Genomic DNA, 25,661 nt, shown 5'->3' with positions numbered 1-25,661 from the left:
AAGATGGTATTTTCATTTGAAACTGGGATGATTTAAGCCTGATATTTCAAAAATGGGTGGTGATTGATTAGTCATCAGTCTAATAATGGACTACATCTGCATTTTTTCCTCCATCTTTATCATGTTTTACATAATTCATTTGGCTTAATTGGACATTAAAATCTTTCTCCCTGTAACGACTACAGCAGATTCACCCTCCCGTGCTTGGATTCTCTTGAGATCCCTCTGCCCTTGCTTGCTGCTGCTTAGAAAGCCCAGTTCCACCCCGTGGGATGGGGTGGCACAGGGATGGGACTCTGGCATGCGTGCATGCCTCCTGTTACATTTTCTGAGTGTAGTTTTTACATTACAACAAGGCCCGAGGTAATAACTCTCATCAGGTTTCTGATGTGCTTCATGCTGTAAATGTGGGAGGTAATGATTCCTTCTCTTAAAAATACTCACTTTAACACATATAAAATGGTGGTAAAGTTAAGTGACTTAGGATGTGTCCCACAGGGAGCATCTTAGAAATGCAGATTATTCGAGTCTGTCTCAGTTTGAGGTAGCTGAAGCTGTTCCTCATGTGGCCACTTTGTCTACTGGCACTTAATGGCAAGGAGTTTCCACCACGCTTTATGTACACAGAACTCCTTTTATTAGTTCAGAGACTGGTAACAAGACTGGTAAGACCGGTAACAAGCTTATCAGCCCTTTGTTATGCCAGAGGTCAACCAGATTCCCAACAGTAATGGGAAGGTAAAATAATTATCAAGCTTCTTTCTAGTTAGCAAGGGGCCTGGAGCTTGAATCTGTTTCGACTGAGGTTGATTAAAATCTTAGTCTAGTTATCGTAACAGTCCCCTAAAATACGCTTCGTACAGCTACATCTGTTTTGAAAACAAAAGACTTGCAAATCAGTAAACTTGACTGATTTGATACAAACTTGTCATAGTGAAAATGAGTTGCCTGTTCACTCACTATTTTGCCTTTTAAAAAATATTTGCAAAAGGTCATGAAACAACTACTGACGTGCCTTCAGAATTAAACTTTGAAGAGGATACTCCTGGGAGGAGTTTATCACAGTCTAAATTAGATAAAGCCACTTGTTGCAGTTCATATGTTATTGATCTTTCAGCAATAAATCCAGAGGTGTGTTCATAAGCAAGAGACATAATTATTCAGATTTTTATCCTTATCGCTGGTGTGAAACAGCAGTTTTCAGGAAATATTTGCCTAAAGTGTACCTGGTGATTAGTCCCATTGTTAATTAATATTAATGTTCACAAGAAAAAAATGTATATTTAAAAAAAAGGAAAGAAGGAAACAGATTTTTAAAACTTCCTGGGAATGATATAAATCTGTTAATTCCTGATGTTATAATTATTTGTGTTACAATGGTTTTCAAGTGCCAATTGAGATAGGGATTATGATTTATATGGAGCTGAGCATACCCATTTTAATGGGCAATCTTCTGTAATATAAAGATGTTCATTAAGTCGGCAGGGAAGGTAAAGAGTGGAGGATGGAACTGTAAAGGCAATTAAAGGACTTGCAAAGTCCTTTAAGTGTAGCCTGGAACAGAACCAGTCTTTGAATCCAGACTAATTGAATCCTTGTATAAATTCTTTAATTACGTCAGCGTGCACACACAAAAAAATACCAACTTGATTATATCGAATAGGAAGCAAGTCTTACCAGCTTTATGAATCATTCTACATGCTCCTTGATTAGCAACATAAAACATAGTGTGAATGAAAATCAGTACAATGGGAATCTGCTTCTGCACATTTTCTCCTTGGATCTCATTGCTCCTCCTTTTACATGTAGGAAAATCAGTCAAGCCCTGATGGTCCAGCTTGCTGTTCAGTAAAATATGTCATCAAAAAAGACATCATAAAAAAGACTTCAGTGTGGCAAGAAACAAAAAGATGACAACGAAGAGCAAGGCAGAGGGCTCTTCCATGAATAACTGAAATACTAACTGTAAAAGGAATGAAAAAGCCAAAAGCTCATAGGAGAATTCAAAGTGATTCAGCTTTAAAGCTTTTGAAAATGGCCTGTGGCCAGATGCAAATGAGTTCGTTTAACATATGACTTATCCTTTTCTTTTTCTTTGAATGGCATGTGGCTTCACATTATCCTTAAGCTTGATTACATTCCTGTTTTATTTCTTCCTATTGAAAAGTTGTTATCCCACATCTCCAGCGCACTTGATTTATAAAAGGTATGTAATAGAGATGACATCAAGCGAAGAAGTGGTGAAACGTGGGTCATTAACAAAATCCTTTTGGTATGTTTTTAGTGTAGCAGCTGCCTGGGTATCAGTAGTAATTAATGCATTTAATAATAAGTCTGTGGACAGAGTATGCTGAGGCTGATAAAATACCTGTTTGCATGTGTTGACGTGTTACCGTCAGAACCCTATGTTTTCTTACTTCTGTTTGCAGGTGACGTCTACTGCCTTTTCATGGAAATCAGGCAAAATATGCTACTGGGTGTTGCATTTTATGCACAGTATGTTTATACCAGGCATCTGGGAGGAAATTGATAAAAAGTCTGCAGACTTTTTGACAGCAAGAACTGGTTGATCTTGCTACTAAGATAGACTGTAAACCCTTTGGAGCAGGACCATCTTCTCTAGCTTGTTTACATGGCAGCTAGTACAGTGGGGTGGTGCTCCCAGACCAGGTTTCTCCAGCACTGCTTCTGTTCAAATAGTATCTGCGAGGATCAGGGGGGCTCGACCTTTCTGATGTGGCCACAGATCACCTTGTGAAAGAGAGCTTAAATAACAAGTTAGAGTGGTTCAGTGTATCTGGTACCTACTAACAATTTGATTGTGTAAATTCCTGCGGGAGGGGAGGTTTGTTTACCGTTGTGTTTCTTAGGGGTCTGCAGTAGAAACGGGAGAAAATAAATACGGTAGAGCACAGGATGGCAAGATTGAAAGAGGATGGGGTATGGATCTTCTCTTGTGGTGTGCCGGCTACTGTAGCAAAATTAATTCATAGAAGGAAGAACCTGTAATCCTTGTTTTCCTCATAATTATGCAACCAGTAACGATCCCTTAATCAGGGCCAGTGGGAAGGTCAAAGTCAGCTCTACAGTTGCAGTCACTTTCCTGCAGGGACTCTCTCTGATCAATGTTTGCATAATATCTATTTCAGTGAAGCATTCTTGGTGCAATTACGATCTATTAGCTGAACCACACTGTTACTTAAGAGAGAAATGTTGAATTGAAAATCCATGGACACAACTGTTGATGACATAAGGACGAGTCACAAAGCACCCACTGGAGTGTCTTCTGTAACTACACTGAGTGGGTTATGTGCAGTCTACCCAGATGGGCTGTCCTTTGATCTGGTTCAAAATTGCTGAGTTACCAGAGCTGTAATTAAGGAGCATTTATTGAAGTATATTGGACACATACAAAACAAATTTAAAGACAGGCGTATTCTAAAACAAAACAAACCAAAACCACCCCCTCCCCCAAAAGGTATTATTTACTAAAATGCCTCTATGGGTAGAAAAAAAATTGGAGTAAAATGCAAGAATATATCAAAGTCATATTAGAGGTTATGAAATAACGGGTGTGAGGGATACTAGTGATTTCTTAAGTGGACTGTTGATAGTGATGGACATAATCTTCGCAGAAAGAAGTGAAAAGAGAGAGGATGGTGAGGTGTGGAGAGCTGGTCCAGAAGCTGAGTACTTACACTGAGGAATGGAAGGATCTTTATACATGCACGTACTTGGTTCCCCTTCCCTTTGCTGGTGTGATAGATAATGACGTAAGGAAAGGAGATGTCCCGCTTGATCATGCGTGTCCCACCCTCCCACTTCATAGTTGCTGCTGTGTGCCAGCTTCACCGAAACCTCTGCTCAGCTGAGATACGCATCTTTAAACTCTCTGAAAGTCAGGTTACAGGGATCTCAGAATGGGCTTCCAAAATTGGTGATCAATTTTGCAAGAGTTGCTTTATAAAAATCAGTGATAAGTACATTCATAGTTAATCCAGACTCCATGCTATCTGAAAAGCATGGGGAGGAGAGAAGGAAGAGCTTCAGCTGTTTAGCCCAGAAAATAGTGTCCGAGGGCGGATATGAATATGATAATGTACGTGAAATGCATCAGGGACAGGGAAGAAGGGAGGACTATTTCTGCAAAAAATCCCCCTTGTATTTAACCTAAAGGATATAGATTGCATGTGAACAAGTACTTTTAAACTCTCGTTTTATATTTATGGGCTGAAAGATTTATAAATGCAAGGACAGGCAGGTTCTAGATCAGCAGCGGGGGGTGGATGGGGGAACTGCTGCTAATCTGGAATTCAGTACTTACATCACAGCAAGTGTATGAAAGCATTGCTTGTAAGAGTAAGGGACTGGATTTGATGACTTGCAGTTTCATATCCATGATGATGCTTTTTTTTTTCCATTAAAAATTTGCTTTATTGAGATCCAGTTCAAGCCAGGCAACAATTTGGAGTGTAGCTGTTGTATTTGGGGTTTTTTTTGTTGTTTGTTTCCCAAACGGCCTGCTTGACCTCGTCGTTTGTATAGGCTGAACTTCATGAAAGGAGCCAGATGAAATGAAGGAGAATTAGGTGGGTACAGCTGGCAAAGGAGTTAAATAGCTTTTGCGTGATGCTGAGCAGCACTATGTTGAGGTGGGATGTAGTTACGGTTACTGAGCTTTTCTGCAAAACAGCGAGTGCTGAGAGTTTACGCATTGCCGGCTGAATTCTCCAAGCAATGATTACTTTGTTTCTCGGTGTTACTCTGTATTAGTCCCTGTAACGAGCCAGAATGGAGTTTTGACGTTTTAGATCTCCTCCAAATGAACCTAAAGATTTCATTATACTTATACCATGATAGTGTTTCGCAGGCCATTACTTTCTACTTGAGAAGGCAATGGATATTTTCAGATCTTAATTCCTCTATTTGCTAGATAACTCCACACATTTTCTTGCAGGTATTATTTACGTGAATGGCGTAAAAATTAACTGAATATAAAAAAAGTCATGAATGCAGCATCTGACCCATGTTTTACCTGATTCTCAGTTCCATAGCATTGTGATTCTCCTTCAAAACAATATCCTTTAATCTAATCTTACACTCTTGCATAAATTGGAAAAGACATTGACTTTGATAACTCTGAGTGCACACCAGCTGAGCTGGTTTTGGGATTTTGAATCTTTGTTTAGGAGGTTAAAATGAAAAGCAAATGTTTCTGCATTGGTAGCTAGGGGTTTCTTTCTGTTATGGTGGCAGGAATTAGCTAAACAAAGTTATGTTTGGGCATCCTTTACCCTGCCTTCTTTGATTTTTGCATTTGTTCATATGCTACATATTCAAAATACTTCTGCCACTTTTTTAGTTGTGTTTTTTTTTTTTTTTAAGTTAATATTGAAAAGAGGCATGGGGGACATGGTCCTGCTGTCTTTCCTTGCATAGATAGTCCCTGCATGCTTCTGACTCACTGAAATGAGTGAGATTGTCCTTAGCATGGCTATTAATGAATATACAGCAATGAAGGAGTGTCTGTTCTGCTCTAATCTTATGCTTCGCATTGAAAACAGTGAGTGGACAAATTAAAAATCAGGGCTAAAGGGCCATTCCTGTGTCTTTGTGAGAAGAAAAGGTATAATCAAAAGCCATGTCCTTAGGGGACGCTGGTATCGGAATTCAAAATAACCTCTTTTCTCTTTTTTACTTACAGTTTCTCCTGAACTGCTCTCTTTAAAAGTCATATTGTATTGTTGCTATTCAAGTCAACATAGTTGTTAAGAGGCTGTGGTAACCTCACATATAATAACTTACATTTCTTTAAACATGTAGTTACTATGTCTGGCATCAATGGGTATCCAGCCCTGTGTCTTATGCTTTCTTCTTTGCAGAAGTACAAAAGTGATGCCTTTATTTTGTTTCCAACACTGACAGGGTGATACGATTGCTTCCTGTGACTCCTCTGGCGTGATGAAGCTCTGGGACATTCGGAAGTCGGTGCCTGTTTTATCCATAGACGCAGGCCCACATCCTGCCAACCAGGTCATCTTTGATCGCTCTGGTAGGATTCTAAAACAACTTTTTCTACCTAAGACGTGGTTTATTTTGAAATCTCTCTAATCTCTGTCTGGTTCTGAAGCCAGATAGCATGTGTGAAACAGCATAGATGTGTTAATTTTAAAGAAGAGATGCCTGATTGTGCCAATGATCAATACACTTGTTTTCTATGGACTAGATTGGCAAATTGGACTAATGGTCCATTTATATAAAATGAAAAATGTGCAATAACAAAAAGTGCAATTAATTACAAAAATATTACATAAAATACAGAACTGATCACTGGGGGTGAAAAACTTAGCGAGATTACCTATGTTCTAGTGATGTTTATTCTCCATTACTGTTCTTCTATTTGCTAATTCTGTAGCTGCATTTCATAACCAATCCTACTAAGTCCTCTTGTAATTGCCTCAGAACTTCATTGTGTTGACAGGACTGCTTACTATGCACAAAGAATTGAAGTAACCCATTATTTTTCATCATCAACCATGTATTACCATGTCAGCAATATTGTGAGTGAATGTTTGAAGAGGGGCTGTTGTAAAACATTTTTTTTTTTTTTTTTGTTTTAAAACCAATATTAATCTTCAATTCCAAAGCATGGGCAAACATTCATGTTGTGGCACAGAATTAGATCCTAGCTTAGGAAATCGTTCTTACTCCAAGGTAGTACAATATGATATGATATAATACAATAATATATAATGTAATATATATAGGTATATTGAAAAATATGTATACATTTGCATTATATGTTATGTGCATAAAATATAATGCTTCAATAGAATATGAGAGATAATTAAGGAATCATTAAACAAAAATAATAGTATGATATTTTGTCATAATGGCCCACATACTGTGGAATGCATAATATCAATATATTGAGTCACTTGGCAGAAAACTTTGCCATCAAATTCTATATTATTTGTATAGTGATTTCACAGATCTCTCTGCTGTACCATTAAACAAGGTATTTTCATTTCCAAGGGAAAAAAAAATGCACTGACACTGTCCGTTTTTGATAGCTTCCCAATGACAAATTTAACCACTATTCTATTTATGTGTGTAATTTGGAATAAGAGCTCATTTTTCGTTCAGGAGGATTTGAAGAAGTTTTGCATTTTTGTTTCTGGAGTATAATGTTGGGTCATTTGCAAAGGAATCGCATTCCTGAAAAATGCAGTAGCAATATTTCTAGCCAGATGGGAACTTTCCAGTAGAAAGGTTATCAGCTTCAGGTAATCTAAATGGACGAATTTTTCCATCATTTGGATAAAATCCAAAATTTTTTCTACAGGGGTAACCACACAACAGAGAGATCAAATTGGGATGGATGATCACAATGAGGCATAATGCAACAGGACGCAATCGCACCTAGCTAAAGATAGGAAAATGTCTAGCTAAAAGAGACTATTGCAGTTCCTGTTGTTTGAAGAGAGAGTGTGCCGACGTCACCTAACTAAGGACAGGGGGCGAGGCATACCGGCAGTACCCGCACACGCAGGCTGAAAAGGCAATGCCTATTCTGAATAGGTACCTTGTAGAAATACAAGCTTACTAATATCTGTGTATTATGGAGCAGTATTTAATCTTCTTGATGAGTGGCTGGAAGGAATGCATTTTCTGCACGGCATCTGGGGGGAATGATGTGGTACTGTTTAGCAAACCTGGCCTTGCTTGGGTGCAGCTGGTTTGGTTATTGCTAGCAATGCAGTGTGGGACCCAGTCTGAGGTGAATACCTCTGGGACCGTGGGTTTGTGGTTATTTAACTCATGCTGACACCGTGTTGTCGTAGCTTTTTTATGCTAATACTAGAGTTGCCAAGCTAGCTAAACGAGAGTTAGCCTGAGTAATCCTAAAATGGCCCTTGATACATCAATGAGAGAGGCTGAATGATGTGCTTGTCTGCAACAGCAGAGGGCTAGATAAAATGATCCAGCAGGTTCCTGCATTGTTTGTCTAAACAGTAATTTATGGATTTGGTCAATCTAAACCATTCAGTCAGTCATTTGAGTGGAGTTAACTAAAAATAATAACCATGTTGAAATAAGTCAAACAGCCAGAATACTCCAAAAATAAATAGTGATGGGAGAATATATCCTATATTTAACTAACAGCCTGTTGGGCATGGGACACCTGTCTCATTTGGGACCTCTGTCTGTGGAGAAGCTTGGGTGGATTTTTCTGACCTTATCAAAGCGTGGCTTAATTTCCAGCTGTATCCCTCAGTCTCTCCTGGTGATGTTCTACCACCCAGTGTAAAAATACTTGACTGCATTAATAGTCATAGACACTGGAAACGAATTGTTCAGTGTCTTACAGATGGATTTAATTGCTAGAGAGCCATGGTTGAGCACTTTTTTTTCTTCTGCCCAGTAATTTTTTAAATTATAGCTAATAATGATAGAAGGGGTTTATGAAAAGTTTGGCCGTATCAGCAAACGAGATTGAGGTCAGAGATAGTAAGGCTCCAACTAATGGACGATTTTTGTTTGGTTTTCCTTTGTATTGTTTTCAAGTAATTATCATTGCAAATGCAATGTAGACAAACACATCTTATCTTCTGTTTTAAAGTGGTACTATCTTTTGTCAGTATGACGTGTGCTGGATGGGAGTTGCTTAACAAAGTGCTAGTACCAAGAATGAGTTTGTAAGTTACTGGGATTCTCCTGATGGCATTATTGGGGATGGTCCTTGCTAACTCTAGTGATCTGAATGCTCTTCATGGCATAAATGCTTGACCATAAAGCCGTTTTCTGCTTTATCAGAGCCACACTCAGATCTTAAATAAGTTAACGAAAAAAGTTGTGTATAAATCTTTCTGCTTTAGCTACACTGCCTTAGCTTTTCTTCAGCTCAGCTTAAAGGTGGACTTTTCGATATGGCATACTTGTGAATGAGGAGAAATTAATTACATGATTAATTACTATTGCACTTTATGTGGATTTTCTTCTTTCCCCCAGTTTTCTGAAACTAGCTCATGGTCTTGCAATGAGAGGTGGTGATGGAGCTGGCTGGGACTCAGCCCAGTGGGGGCAGGATCTTCAATATTATGCTTAATGTCAGAAATACAAAGGAACATGTCCTTTGAATTCTGCATGCTGTGAATGGTCTCAGAGAGGAGACCAACTGTGGTTACTGTGCAAGATGGACCACAATGTAACTGATTGTTTGACTAAATTCGCTTTTTTTTCATATGCAAGTTAGCCAGCATCTCCCTGTGCTTATATTCTTGTATAGCATTCATGAATCCCTTAAACACCCTCTTGTCCTCACCTTTTGTGTTTCCAGTTGCTGTTTAGAAAATGTATTTAATACAATTAATCACAACACAGCATTGCGTATGTAAGAGTTAGAGAAGCTGTAGAGGATTCTAGTTTATATGCTACGGCATATTTATTTATTATCATAACATATTAAACCAACCAAACAAACCCCACTACAACAGCAACAGTCCAAAGTCAATAGCAGTTACAGTAAGGCCAAGGGAAAGCAAACAATATTTGGAAAAATACGCTGTTATATTTTGAGATCTGGAGGTACAATGAGGTGTTATCATTTAACCTGCTTCCATCCAAGCTGGGCAGTGTTGCTCTCAGCATTGAAGAGGTGTGAAGGGTATGTGATTCTTCTGCCAGAGCACAAATAAATAGCCTTACAATGCCTCTGAACATCTCAAAGGGCAATAGGTACCTATTTTATTTAGAGGGAGATTATATTAAAAGAATGTAAAGGTTGTAAACTAATGTGAAAGTTGAGAAACGCCAGGATCAAGATTACCTTGTGAAACAAGTGCTTTATTTGAGGAGGTAGGAATTCTGGGGGTGCAGGAGACACATTGTTTTAGGAAGTGACTGTCAAACAAATGGTACCACTGTCAACCGTGGTGGGGTCAGGGTAACTGCTCAGTGTTGCTATCTAAAAGCAAGCTTAATTTGCTTAATTACACATCACATGACTTTACACAGGACGTTACCACGAGACAGCCATTAGTCCAATGGGTGACAATTGTTTGCTGTTTGGTCTGGAGTTGTTTTTGGTGTTAAATAGTGGTCTAAAGAATTTGTTTCTCTATATTACCCACCCTTTACTGAATACAGAATTATTGACAGGATTTTCTGGGATGCCATTGCTGAAGCATTTTCAATATTTGCACTTGACATTATTTGGGCTATTACTGATAATATTAAAGCCACAGGCGATCCACACAGGCCTCATGAGGGATGGAGGCGCGGAGATTACACCTCAGATTGTTAGACTTTCTGCTGATACTGAGTCTTCAGTTAAAGTTCCAGAATTACAGTTTTCAGATTCCTTATCTGGTAACAATTTCTGTGCTCAGAACAAAACTGGCAGAAATTGTCCCTGTAAATTGAGGGAAAAGTTCAGAAGTATGAATTGTATTTTTAAATTCATAGTGCCTACTTAAGTATATATTCTGTTTCTTAAAGGAAACATAAATAATATTGATTTATTATATGGCAGTCTCATTTATTTAGAGGTTTGATCTTGCAGTGAGGTGCCCACTCAATTTTCTCTTTGATTTCCTCAATTTTGGTTGGTATATTGGCTGCAAAGACAAGCTGGTATTGAGGTGCCAGGTGTCTGTCTTTTCTCCTTCTTTCCTTCACATTTTTGGTTAATTGATACCACTTAAGTGGCACTGAGTAGATAAAGCTTCATCTTGGCAGGGTGGGGGATTTTTGTAGGATGGATGAAGCTCTCCTTTGCTGGGAAGCTGTACAGTGGATTTTGCAACTGGCGGCTGGATGTGGGGAGAGCAAGGGATGCACCTGCACCTCTTGGATCTCAGGAGGGGACTGTGTCCAGGTATCAAGAGAACTGGAGGAGGACAAGATCTTGACTCTATCTCACTTTTTTTGCAGTTTCTGAAGCTTGCTTTTTGTATTTGTCTCCCTCTTGCTTACAGTTAAAGTCATGCTTGATGGGAGAAAAATCCTCTAGTGCAGAATTTACCACAGTAATCTTTTAACCGGCATCTGATTTTGTCCATATAGTGCAATTATGTGCTGACATTAATGTGTGTTTTTCCCTATGACCCCCATTTCTGACTAAAAAGCTTCTTTCATTACAACACTTTATTGCTCTGTGTTCTTTAATCTCCAAGGCAGATTACTTGATAACATCAATTGATTCCTTAGGGTGCTTTTTCCCTTGTGGTTCAATGCCCGAGTCCCTATCTCAGTTCTGACTATGTATATGCTGTCACAGGCAATACAGTCTCGACTTGGGACATTTTTACTTAATTTAAGTTATTACCAATTAACGCAAACTTCTGATCACTGATTCTGGGTATTAAGAAAAAAGAGAACATGAAGAATGAAACAAGTGCTTAAGTAAATGCTTTTCCTCCCCCTTTCCCAGCCTCAGCTTAAGCCAAACATCTCTCCTCCCCCCTTCCTAGTCTCTGCTTGCCTTGTTTTCGCCGCAGGCTGCGCTCCATCGTCCCAATTCCTTTGGTGAGGCAACGGGTGATGTGGGAGGTTGGGGTTGTGTGTGTAATGGCTTCTGTCTGCCGATCCTCCGTGCTCCTTACTGCTCTTCCTCCACTGCTCCAGGCTGTCGCTGCTTCACTGTAGGTCACCCACAGGCCACAGGTGTCCCTGCCCCGACGTGGGTGTATATCCATGCATGGACTGATGGGGCACTCATGTAAATTAATTGGGGGCTTATGAGTAAATTAATTGGGTGTAAATGCATAAACTGATTGGGCACACATGCATGAACTGATGGGGCATTCATGCGTAAGAGAATTGGGCGCTCATGCGTGAACTAATTGGGTGCTTATGCATGCATTAATTGGGCACTCATGCATGAATGTAGTAAACGCTGCAAATTGATGCCCAGTATGCAAAGAGAGCTTGATATATAGATAGATTGAAATAGATATAGGTATAATTCTTTGGATTTGTCCTGGCACTTGCTTTTTTACACAGAGCTCAGACCCAGTTCTGGTTATTAATCAGTTTGGACTTGCTACAGTGCTATAACTCCACCTAACAGGGCGGCAAGGTGATCAAGCCGTGTTTTTAGAAGACATCTTTCCAATTCCTTTGAAACATTTGCTCTTCACTTAGAAAATTGAGACTAGTTCTTCCTTATTTTGCTGCTTGCTTTGCTTCTCATTCAGGCTTTTCTCAAATCTATTCATAAAGCATAAGCTACAATCTTGTACATCAGTCATTCCTCTCCTTTCTCCCATCATGAATTGTTTAATGTCTGTCCCATCGGAACCCTTTTCTTCACTATGGGTTCAGCGCTGCAAGATCTGTGTGTTTTCACTGCATCCTTACGCACCCTTTTCTATACAAACTAAGGATTCGCATGCTCTGTTTCTTTTAAATATAATTGATCTACATTCTTGCAAGTTTTGCTTGATGAGCACAAATGCAGACACCTGCATCTCTTAGTTCTCCGTTCTTTATTTGGTGATCAGCATTTTTAGTTTGTCTTCACTTCCTTGGCTTCAGCTCGTCTCCAAGTGCTGTGTCAGTGCTCTGTGTCTGAGCGCTGTTCTTGTGCGTGCCTCCTCTGCCAGGCCAGTGCAGGGGACACTTCTGCAGAAACTGGGCCAAGTAGCAATCAGCCACGAAAACCCGTTCTTCCTTCCTTCTAAAATGGGATAGGGCTAAACACCAAAGTCAGGCCTTTTACTTTGCACTGGCAAGTTGCAAGCAGTGGTGGGTCTCCTTTTCTCCTTTGTCTTGTCCATCTCTTTCTCTTTTTCTCTTACTCCAAACTTGAGTATCTCTTTATAAAACTTTTCATAAGAAAGGAACCATCAATTGACAATCAGACAAGGATTATAGGGAGAATGAAAGACACTTTTAAAGTCTGTGATATTTGTTAGCTTCATGTCTGAATGTGCATCCCTACTTTAAACTGATCTGTGGGAAGTAAACTTTCAGGTCCACCATTTGTTGACCAAGCTGTTTTTATACAAGCAAAAGATTTTCAAAAATTCTGCCTCAGATAGAGGGCATGGTGGTGGGCTGGATCACCTCACCCACACTAGCAGAAAGGTTTTGTGCTTTGTCCTTCAAGCTGAAATCCCTGCTTTGGCAGAGCTTTGCAATAAGCAAATGCTGTTGCCCCAACTGTGTGCTCTTAGACAATGCACCGATACTGATGTTTTGTCCCTGGTAGCCTGCCCATCCTGTGTGTTTGAACTGATGAATCCATTAGTGGCTCCCTGGAGAGATTCCTGTGTGGTCTGAGTTGGTTTACACAACCCATGACCTATTTTCTAGTCCTGGTCATGCTGCTTAGTCTTGGAAGTCAGATCGGTAACACATCAGTGTCAGCCCTCTTTCTCTGAGGAGTGCTTACAACATCTGTTGACCATCCTTAATTATTCCTATGGTCAGCATGGGAATAAAAGGATGTGCTGGAAGACTACATAATTCAACAGTAATTCCTTGTCTCGTAATTCTCACTTCTCCCCTCAGTGCTGCTGTATTTCATTTCTCTCATTCTTAACATTTGTTTTTCTGACCATAAAATTCTCTAATTTGGAGGCAGTGGGTAGATTAGAATTTACACAAATATGAGCTGATCGACAGATCATTTTGTCTCCTTGTTTCATGGGGGCATGAAACTATCACTCTCCTTATTTCTGACCGTTGCAGTTTTTCAGAAGGGAAAAGGTTGGCAATGAATTTTTCCCCTTTGTTGATCGGGAGAAGAGTTGTGCCACACAGTATTTCTGTTGTGTCATGACCATTTTTCAGTATGAGCAAACTCCACAATATTTAAATATGCTAGAAAGAAAAGGGTTTCTTAAAATATATGACTTTATTTTCAGTACACACATAATTTAAAATGTATAAAATGTTTGTCCTTTGGAAAGGGAAGGGAGGTGGCTTGGAAACCCTTTATTTTACATTTTTTGCCCTAGTTGCAGGATAGTATTTTGTCTCTGGCTGTGTTTTCTTTGCTGAGCTAATGAGGGTGGGGACTGTGTACTACTGCAGGCAATTGCTTTGAGCGCTGAGCACTTTGAAGAGATTAGCCCCATTGATATTCCCTTCATCTTTGTTAGAGAGGAATGCTTCCTTCCCTGGAGTGCAAGAAGATGGACAGCTATTTAATAGAGCCAGCCTTTTTCAAGTAGATACTGTAGTACTAAATATTCCCATCTCACTTGCCTGTGTATACCCAGCGTAAAAACAATATTCTGGAAGCCAGGGTTGTGCCTCATTAGAGCAATATATTGACCTGTTAGGGTGTTTTTGAGGACCCCAGGTTGAATGGGTTATTATCTGACTGGTTAAATGTTATTCTTCAAGGAGAAGCAACAGTTTCAGCTGTTCAGGCAGTCAGCCAAAACATGGTGATGAGCAAATTGTTTGTTCCAAAAGTAAATGAAGGGAATGTCCACATGATTTTTGCCATCCTTGTATTAAACTAACAGAAGCTGAAAATTGGAGCTTTATGCATCCCAAGTGGGGCATAACTAATCAAAATTTTGATTTTCCAGCAGCTATCCACAAACTGAATTAAAATGGTTTGCAACAGGTTGGTTTTTTCCTAATCCCATTTAAACTAGGCGCAAGTCTTAAAATAATCATATATTTAACATCTCATCTCTAGCATTTACTGCTTTTGTAACTTTACTAGGTCCACGTGTTCTATTTTATATTTATTGTTTATATTAATTCCAGCTTACAGAGTGCTGCAATTAGCAAATTCCCACTTTGAATGTATTTACAGTGATTGAATGAGAACTCCTTTCTTTCACTCAAACTGCACAGCTCCATCTCAAGTCTGGCTTAGATACAAGAGCTTCATCTCCTGATTAAGTTGTTCCTGCAGACAGTCAGAGAGTAAGGACCTCTGAAGGTCATCACAGCCTTTCTTCCATGAAAGCTCCTCTTAAATATCGACAGCTATCCAGGTCTTGTGTTTTGAGTAAAGCATCTGTATTGTATGTAAAGAAACGAATCAATACTGCATTCATCATTCATATCCTGTAATAAAAGAAAGGGATTTTTGAAGTAAGGTATTATATTGATCTAGTATTTGTGTGTACTTTCTATACGTTAAACATGCAAGATAGAACAGCCATGGCATTCTCTGCCAAGGACTAGATAGGTCAGGGAATCTGTAAGGGGACAGCGATTTGCATCTTCATCACTGTTGAAATTAAATATATTTTCGTCACTAACCAAGAGTCATTAGTTAGCTGGTAGCTTTGTGGACTGATCCAGAACTGTGTTGGGAGCGTAGAACATATGCTTATGAAAAGAAGAAATTGGGTGGTTTTGTTTAAGGGAAGCAAATACTTAGAGAGAAGGAGACAGAGTCCATTGGGATTGGATGCTTTGGAGGAAAAAGTAATTCTTGTGACAACCTAAGTAACTCAAGTATGTTGTTTCAAACTTAAGGATAATTTAGGTAATTTGGTCTATTTACCCACCATTCTTTTCCCTTTCAAGAAGTAAAGTTTATATTTTGAATGAAAACTTTGAAATGAAATGTCAGACGCTTTCATGTAAAAAAATCTTTAAAACAATCCATAAACAGTATTTAGCTTTCCACTTTTTTGGGGGTAAAAACTATGCCAGTCTATGCTGAGTTTGAATAACACACTTCCAGTAACTCAAAACCTATGTTTTTATCAAACTTGCTATTTTTCCAATATTCATTTTTAAAAGTAACTGAACTCTAAAAGAAAATTATTCACCTCTGGATACCTGTATTGTGATTACCAAGACAGTTTTGATTCCTTGAACAGCTCTGCCACTTGGTAAATGAAATATATGCATAAGCTAGTTCTTTTCAGAGCTTGGAAAGTGGCATCTTTTCAAGAAAGAGATCATCTTTAAATTAAAACTATGCTGTTCTTAGCCTTTTTTTATTTTTATTTTATTGACAAATTGTCACAGGAGCTAAACCGCGTAATCATCAATAGCAAGTGATCCATGGGGCTATGCAAAATAAATTGATTAACAATATAATCTCCATACAGATGTCCTAGGGGTGCTTGTTATTTTTTATGAACCAATCTGGGAGCCTTGCTTGCATTTCATGGGCCAGCTGGAAAAAGGTGAGTGAGACAAAGTTCAGGGCATCTCTGCAGTTATTCCATTGCTGCTAGCAGTCAGAGCTGGCTGAAATGGTGGCCTAATGTACACGGAAATGCATCGTGTTTGCTGAAAAGGAAAAAATGCTAGAAAATTGCTCCTACCACAGTATCTGCCAGCCTCTTTTTGTCAAGCCTGCATGCCAACAAAACAAACCCATTGGCTTGAAATGAATTTGAGGCCTGAGACAAAATCCCCTTTGTCAAGAAAGCATGATTTTCATTTCTTTGTTTTTAATGCCGTTCCACTACTAAGAAAATCATGATTTAGATGCCTTTGAGGCATTTAACCTAAGCTTATGCAGAACTGGTCCTCAGAGAAAATTGGATGCAATTTTAGGATGAGATAACTGACCTAGGAGAGAGAGAGTGCAAAACTTGTATATCCACTTTTTCCAGATGGATATGTACTAGGAAGCCTTCAAACTGCTCATAAATATTGCCTGTCCTTTTGTAAAGGCTCACACCAGAAAGCACATCGTCATTTCCTGGGCAGAAGGACACTTTTTGTACTGAGACTTTTGGGCAACAAAATATTTTAATTCTCTTTCTGTGGCAAAATACTATACATGATGGTGAATGGGAAAATCAGGAAGAAAAGGAATTCTATAAATAGCCTCCAAAACCTGACTTAGATATTTGAACTGTTTGTTTGTTTTGTTTTTTTCCTCTGGAATGAACTTTCTTTATTTCTTTGCTTGTCTTTCAACGTGTGAAAATATCTTTTATGTAGAGCTGTTATCTCTCTGAGTATCACGTGCTCTTGGGGAGTAGGGTAAAATCTACTTACCTGTAGTCTTTCCTCTCTAAATTAAATTGAGTGAAAAAAGGAAATATCTTGATCCCCCCCCCCCCCCTTTTTTTTTCCTTCTAGAATAAAATAAAAGAGGGAGTAGTGGTGATGACGGAGAGTTCTTAAATGCTGGGTTCAAGTCAAACATCATTCCCCTTTTCATGTTTTATATTGTAAATGAATATGTGTGGAATACCTCAGTGATCCTGCCTGGAAACACAGAAGAGCAAAAATGGAGTGTTTCTGGGTCATAGCAAAGGTCTGTTTTGCCAGTATCCCATCTCTGGCAGTGGGCAGGAGGTGATGCTCAGGGAAAATAGATGAAACCAGAGTGAGTAAACACTGAGGTTTCTCTGCTGCTCTTCTCCAATGCCCTGTGGATTAGGAGCTGGGGACCTCATGCACTTTATCTGGTGTTCATGGATCTCTCTCTGTTAAACTTGTCTGATCTTTTGTTTTGGAACTTCTTTATATTTCAGCTTCCAACGGATTGCGTAGCAATGATAAAGTACTTCTCTGCCTTTGCTTTAAATCTCTTAATGATACATTCTGATTCTCATACTGTGGGAATTATTGAATAATTGTTCCTTGTTCGACCTCTTCATGCTGACACATCTTCCCCTACTCTCTTTCCAGAGCTGAAGAGTCCATGTCTATTTAATCTCCCGGATACATAAGCCATTCCTCATCTTTCTTCATTTGTTGCCCTTCTGCAAATCTTATTTCGAGTACATTCTTTTAGAAACTGAGGAGAGGGACGAGGCGTGTATGATCGGTTTAAGATGTGCTTAAATCATGGTTTTAAATAGAGGCCTAATGAGGTTTCCTGATTTTGTTCTCTAGCTTTTTTTTCCGCCCCAATAAATCTTGACATTATATCAAGTTGATGTTTTTAAAGAAGTATCCATGGTGGCTGTGAGATCTGTCTCCTGAATGACAAAGGACAGTTTACAGTTCATTGTTGGATTTGTATAATTAAGGATATTTTTGTTCATTTGAATCATTTGTGTTTCTCAGAATTCAGTTTCATCTGCCACTTAATTACTTAATCCAGTGGCATCTTGAGATTCTTCAATGAGTCTATGAAATGTGCTGTCGTCTTGAAAAACATGAATAATTTTATACTATCAGTGAATGTCACCTCAATATTCACCTTCCCACCCTTTAAAAAAATATTTATTAATGTGCTGACTAGCACAGGTCCCAGACTAGATGTCACATTCTTCTGGTAATCTGCTCCTGTATTTTCCTGACTACGTCCTATTGGAAAGCTACTTTTTTTTTTCTTTCTTCTTTTTTTCCTTTTTTTTTTTTTCTTTTTTTCTTTTCCCCCTCCCAACTTTGCTTGTCAAAACCTTTTGGGAATTCAAGTATCTTGTGTCAGTCAGGTCACCCTTGCTCCTGTGCTTCTCAGCACCATCAAAGAATTGGAGCGGATTTCTGATCTGTGGTTTCCTGCTATAAAAGCTACGGTAACTCTTCACTATGGTATTACATTTCTCCATGCATCAACTAAATCTGTTCCTTACTATACAATTGAGTTTATTAGACCTGTAAAGAAATCAGATGACCAGTTGACAGTTTCTCAAGCTCTTTTCAGAAGTTGCTGTAATGTTTGCCACCTTCCATGCCTCTGCTCTTTGGACCAGGTTAAGCAGTAGGTCTCGTACTTCACTAATGATTTCAGTTCATTTCATATTTAAGGTTTTATAAAACTCCTGTTTGAATACTCTCTGATTCTGGCCAATATTTAATCACTTTATTCTAAGGTTTTGGACTTCTGTTCCCTGTTAAAAAACCAAAACAGCGTGACCAGAGTATGTCTCAGGAGTTACAAAAGCAGTCAGCTCTCTGCATACTTCTGCTTGCTGGTGTGATTGAAACTGGTTGGATATGGTTGAAATAATGCATAGGTGGCTTTGAAATCCATCACAGAGGAGAGAGATTTAGGCTATTGGTACATGGGGCACCTAGCTTTCTTTGCATGACCTCATCTTTAAAGGAATGGATGACTATTTCCAGTAAAGGAATGTGTCAGCAATTCTTTCAACCAAAGACATCTATCTATATAATATAAGGTGTTTTGCTTTCTCAGCTGGATGTGCATCTGAAGTTGGATGGTAACATTAAAGTTGGATGTTAAGATCAGGAGTTAAATTGTTAACACTGTCCTTGGAGTGCAAGATTCACTGAATTTGAGGATTTCATTGGGCATTCCATAAAAAAGCAAACTTAAAACATAGTCTGTTAAATTCATTGCCTTCCCTGGCTTCCTTGCCAGAACTGTAGTAGTAGTTGATAACAGCCTTTTATTCAGTATCATCCCTTTCTGTATTCCAGACTGCAGTCACAGCTGTCTACTTAAAACTCTTAATATATAATTATGTGTATTTGGCTAAACAGGTCTTTCCTTACACGAGTGGAAGTAGCCCTCTCCATTTTGTGTCCAGTATTTGGGGTTTTTTTATTTTTATTGTGTATTCTTTTTCCTTCATTTTCATACACTAGCCAGTCAGCCTGAATGACATTGGGAATGTCTCTGATAGTATAATGGGCATTTATAGCAGTGACTGTAATTAATGATTAATATTTTAGCTGTGCTTGCGAGCTAAGTTTAGGCACTGGCAAAATAAAGAGTTGCCTAGAGTCATTGGCTGATGGACCAGCAAAATAATGGGCTTCGTTTAAGCAGATGAACCCTCTGAGTCACACCATAGGGAGGGCAGATCTGTGCCAGTGCTGGCCTCGCTCAGCACTGTGCACGAGAGGGCTCCTCCACCTTCCTCCCTGAGCAGCTCCAAGTGCCAGGACTGAGTGAACTTCCTGGCTTTAGAAACATACGGGCTTCCCATTACAGCTTCTACATCTGATGTGAAGCATTTGAATCTGGGACTGCTGAGCCTTGTGATACAGGTATTGTGATTGATGTAACGTTCTTGTAATTTTTAATTATGAATTAACACATTTATTATAGATTTTTCTTAACATATTTGCATAAATTAGTAGACAACTCTGACGCTTGATAGGACATTGCAGGAATGGTAACGCAAAATCAAGGAAAACAAGGTTATTGAGTACAATGAACACTTCTTCCCTGGCATCAGAGCAAAACATAGGGAAAGGAAACAGGAAAGGAAATCAATAAGGAGAACCAACCCCACAGAAATTATTAAACATTACCTCACTCAGAACCCCCCAGCAAAAGAAAAAAAGATGGTCTCCTGAAATATCACCCAAAGTCTTAGCCGGTAGATAGATCTGAAGTTTGGAGAGAAGACTGACATTATTTGCTGGGAAGTGCTGAGCATCCCCATGACATTGCGTACCTTGTGCAGCAGGTGCTTTGTGGCAAGCTAGGACTTAGTGGACCAAGGTAGAGGGCATCTTGAGTCTCAGTGTTAGTCCTTTCAATAGAAGACAAGTCTGAGCCTCAGACCACCATAGAGGATTTCTTCTTGACTTCTGTTATACTGACACAACATGCTCTGGGTTGCTGTTACTATAGTCCAACCTAACCAGCTTCAGCCAGCTTCTGTCTAGCAGGCACCATACTGTCTGTCCAGGACATTTTCTGAGACATTGTAGGAGACCCAACCAAGAAGATACCATCTGAATGCTGCAGCAGGCTACTCAGTTTGTTAGTGGTTCATTAGGTCGGACATCTCAGCTCTGTGATGTTTTTCAAACACAGCTTCACTGGGAGTCCTAGTTTAAATTTCCTCTGTGCATGTATGCTGCTGGCCTGAGGGCTCTTGGGGCTCTCTGCTTCAAACTCTGACACTAACCAGGGACTCTGTTACATATTTTATAATAATTCCTTTTCATTCATTCCTCATTTGTTTTCTGTTATTATTTTCCTTTTACTGCTATAAAAGCTCTTCTGTTCTTATATTTGATGTTCACTTCTGTGATTTGTCCTGATGTTCTCTGCGATTGTAAGTTTTAGTAGTACTGAGGTGAATGACTACATAATTCAGTGGAATGGATCCAAAATGACACAAACTGGGTTGCTCAATAGATGAGAGCGCAATCACACCCATTAACATAGAGCTGACATTCACCTTATGTATAAGTATGTGCAGATTACAGTCCTTTGGCTCTGTACGGTTTTGCCCTTAACATACATATTCACAGTCTGTTTGGGCTTTTTAGAATGATGTACCAAGGCTGGACAAGGAGGTCTTATTACCAGAAATTACCCCGTTAGGTGTGTGAAGCTGGTTTTTGTGTAAAGATGTGGCAGAGTGACCATTAGGATCCTGCCATTGTAAAATGGTAGGTACCCTGCTCCCAGTCGAATTACTAGTGTGGCTCTATTAGCTGCACTATAAGCACTGTTGTACCATGTATGCGTGTATTTGAAGTGTGCTGCACTGGACTTCTCTCTGGTGTTATCTGAGTCGTTCTTTTCTTACAATTCATGGAGGAGAGGTGAGAACCGCACCCCAGCACAGCCTGGCCATCATCATGGAAACACAGCGCTTGTCAGTACGTCCTCTCCAGAAGAGGAACACCTGCAATAGTTATTGTGCAGAACATCCATGCAGTGTAGCCCAGTGAAAATGGATTCAAGCATTTCCTTTCTTCGGTTGTTGTACTAGACCAACACAAGTAAACCCACCTTTATATGCTCAGTGATTTAAAAGCAGCAAACACACCTCAGCCCATCTACCACCACATGCATAATCAGTTTTGGTATTTCTAAGCAAAACAAATACTTCCAAAGGAGCTATTGTGAACAGATGGACTAACATTCATAAAACAGACAGTTCCCTTTTTAAGTGGTTTGTTTGAATAAAATGTATTGTTTCCATTGAGATTTAAACTACAATTTGCTTGAATTATTTTTATATTTGGCCATTATATTGTGAGCATATGAAATGGGCAAAATGTTAAGAATAATTAATCAGAGTGGTCCTGAATACCCTGGTGAGTCTGAAAAATCGTATATAAAGGAAAGCAGCTATCTGTGGAGCTGCCAATTCTACTTATATAAGCCCATCTGTTTACATCTATGCCTGTTCCCTAAAGAAGAATACATCTTATGTGAAGAATTCCCACCAGATCCCTCAGACATTTTATCATTCAAGAATGTTCTTCCTGTTTGTTCTCTCTCTTTCCTTTATAAGAAACTATAGAATTCATGTTTTCGGTGCTCTCTCTTAGAACATTTGCAAGACAAATACTGGACTTAGCATATAAAATTAAATGAGTTTGTTTTCTTCTGATTCCATAATGAATAAAAATGGTTGCAAACCATTTACATATACCTTTGACTCACAGTGGCTTATAGTCTTGTCTTCTATTTATCTCTCCCCTCCCACTTCTTTATTCTCATCTCGAATCCCTCAGACCATCTCTTGTTAAACATAAGATATAGGTTGTTTGATATCTAATTGTTCATGTGGAAAGGCTGTTTGCTGTTTACATGGTGTCTGGTCAGTGACAGATTATAAAACTTCTTTTAAAAAAAGAAAAGGATATTCATGAGCTCCAAACTTTGGGTTGCCCTGTATCCCCCAGTCCTAGGAGTTCTGCAAATGTAGAACTAATGTTTTACTGCTGAGAAACACCAGATGTACATTCCCTGGCTTATGTTCCATCCTCAGAACTACTTCAACAACAAAATTACCTGAATAACATCAGATATAAGCATGTGGACTTTTTTGATCTTTTTATTAAATCCTAGTATCAAAGTGGATTTATCCACTCTCAAAGATGAGATGGGGGGAGGCCAGCTTTTGAAGGTCATTTGAATTTCTTTCATTTGGTGGCCTAATCTTTTTCCTACTCTATTGAACTTCTGTAAATTGTTTTAGGATTCTTAGAACAACAACAAAAAAATCTCTTAAGAGTTCTAACTTCTGATTTAATTATCAAAGTGTAAATTCTTTACATAAACTTTAGTGACACAGCAAATACAAAATAAAATGAGGTCAGGTCAAAAAAGGAGCAAACTCAATTAGCTCCTTCAAAGAAATCTTGACTTGATTTCGAGTTTTGAATTACAGACTTAGAATAAGGTTGGGTTTTTTTCTTGCTAGCTTCTGTGGAACTGAAATATGTTAATTCATCTCACTTCTAACAGTAAGTTCCCAACCAATTTTAGTGGTTCAGGTACTTTGAAGGCTGTTAACTCAGACGTGCTGCTCTCTTCCCAGGCAGGAAATTCCATTCTGACCACCAAAATATTCCTTATATTTTGGGCTTCTCAGCCACTGAAGGCAGGAGGCGCAGCACTCTGCTCTGCCCATGCTTTACTCAGAGGGGTGTATTTCAGGAAGACCTGATTGTTCTTTGCTGCCAACTGCAGTGCTTTGAATCACGCCCCGTCAGCTTCAGCACGCCTCCACAGGAGTCCAGCAGCCTGCCCGCACCAATGCGGTTGGGTTAACTCAGGTCAGATAGAGCAGTGTGTTGCACTGATTAATTAATGCTTTTGCACAATTGAAGTTGTCTAGAACCAGATGCAGTTCCTAGCAAAATTCCTTTTGCTTTGCTGGGAAGTAAAACACATAAATGAAGGTCATATTAGTAGTAAGTTGTCGCTCTAAAGTATCCATTGTTGCTATTCAGTTTTAGTAGCGTTCTCTTAACATCAGCTTTCACTTGAAATGTCTTTCTTCTGTCCTATGCTTTCTGCTTGCTGAGAGGCTGTTGTTACTCATTTGTGGATCTGGGTGCATGATATATATCTCATGCAGAGAAAGGGGGCTCTGGCATCCTTTCCCAGCATACACGCATTTGTAGTCCCCAGCCTTTCCTAGCAGAGATTTTCCATGAACTTCCATCCTTCATTGCTGAGGTGATACTAGGGTTTCTGCATCACTTGTGAGGAATAATTTTTTACCTAATATTTGTTCTCTCTATTGTAAGCAGTGGCTATCTGTGTTTTAGGTAAGTAAATTATTCCATGGTAACCTGTTTGTGGCCTTGGATACCTTAGAGACAGAAGGAAACAGGAAAGGCAGTGCCCTCTTGACAGGGAATGGCTAAAGGCAGATTACGGGATACGTTCATGGTGCCGTCTCTTTGCAAGTGCTGGGGTAGGATGTAGTGTGCAAAGGACCCATCATCTGACATTTTTGTGGGGTTTGATATTTATGTGGAAGATGAAGTGGACTGGTGGACCGATTGATTCTGGAACTGAAAATCTTCTTGGGATTGAGGGTGTTAATACATTTTTTTCCATGAAGGGCAAAAAAAAAAAAGATTAGGCAGAAGTAGATCAGATATTTAAGACCAGTGAGGTTATAGACATTTATCTCTGTACCTAGGGGCTCTATCTAGGGGCTCTTCCCTGCAGTAGAGGCAGCAAACCTTAGCCAATGTGGATTAATGCTTGATTTCTTAATGCTACCTGAATGCACGCTGAAGGGTTTTTGCTGGTGCTTGAAGCGGCTGGCCTTGATTCCCCTGACTGCACTGGTGCACCTTTTCATGGGGATCATCTTGGTTATACATAAAGTGGGCTATGTGTTGCTGTTTTGTATATAAGTGGTACCTGAGAGTGTGCAGATGACATCTGAATCATGGGAAGAAGTGAATTTAGAAAAGTGAACTGGGCACAGACTACACTGGGCTTTTTCCCTCAGTAACCCACAAGAACTGAATTTCCATCTGACTGTATTGGAGTTTCATAGTGTTAGGAGGTGCTGTTTGAGCTGTTCTTCGACTAATATGTTTTTACTGTGTTAACTTTTCCTTTAGTAGGTATTTCTCATAAACAGCATTCACCTCTTTTTTGCTTTGTTTATTGTAACAATGTCTTTTCTAGACAGACTTTAAACAGATATCTCTGTATCTTTTTAGGAATCTGGATATAGTATTCTTCAGCTGTTTAGCTGTAACAAAATACTTCTCCCAACTCATCCAGTGATTCCAGCGGTCCAAAGCAGGGATTAAAGGAGAGGTTTATATTTAAGAATAGATCACAGCTAAAGAGATTTAGAGTATTATGGGATTCTCTGTCAAGGCCTTTGAAGATATTGTCTAAAACACTTTTTAACTACTTGGCTCTATCAGCTATGGGGGAGTTATCATCTACTATTTCCAAACGGTCAGCAGATAAAGTCTTAAAGGCTTGGATCAATCCCAATTGTATGGCGAGTCAATTTATGGGAAAAATATCTCTTGAATCAGTAGTTAAAACTTTATTACAGATGGCTCAGATATTGGGCTTGATTTATTCTTTATACCTTCTGTAGTGACATGACTGAATTGTCTACAGAAAGGCCACATCATACTTATTACAGAATAAAGGGCAAATAGGAAAGGTTTTTGCTTCTTCATGGGCCCAAAACACTTCTTCCATTTTCAGCAGAACGAAGAATGCAGAAATAAAATTAGATTCTTTTTAGGTTGTTGCAACAAGTTAACAACACATTTGTTTATACTTAGAATGTGCTTGCAGGTAGTTTATATAAATGTCTTTTATACATACCAAAGAAAGTTGTTTCACCTGACGATAGTATTTGATTTGATTTTATGCCTCCCTAAAACTAGCAGGCATTAATTTAAATCATGCAAGGCAAAGAGAAGGAAGATCTTAATGATTTTAGTTTGGTTGTATCTTATCAAATTTGCTTAGAACTGAAAATTCCCTGCACTTTTGGAAACTGAAAGCCTTTCTTTTACTGCGAGACACCTGAATATTTGCACTAGATATATCTCAAGGAAAAAACTCCATATTTTCAAAAATTTCTTAAAATCAT

General features: G+C 39.0%; 1 protein-coding gene across 1 annotated transcript in view; it reads left to right on the top strand.

Moving 5' to 3' along the window:
• SPAG16 (sperm associated antigen 16) overlaps positions 1-25,661 on the top strand; it is a 411,664-nt gene that overhangs the window by 296,130 nt on the left and 89,873 nt on the right. The window contains exon 15 of the mRNA XM_050899968.1: positions 5,926-6,052. Within this exon, the coding sequence (XP_050755925.1) occupies positions 5,926-6,052 (127 nt within the window). The remainder of the gene's footprint in view (positions 1-5,925; positions 6,053-25,661) is intronic.

The sequence above is a fragment of the Gymnogyps californianus genome, chromosome 7, assembly GCF_018139145.2.
Source record: "Gymnogyps californianus isolate 813 chromosome 7, ASM1813914v2, whole genome shotgun sequence".
In the NCBI taxonomy this organism is placed as follows: Eukaryota; Metazoa; Chordata; class Aves; order Accipitriformes; family Cathartidae; genus Gymnogyps; species Gymnogyps californianus.
Note: the sequence above shows the minus strand (reverse complement) of the source record. Positions and strands in the feature narration are given on the sequence as shown.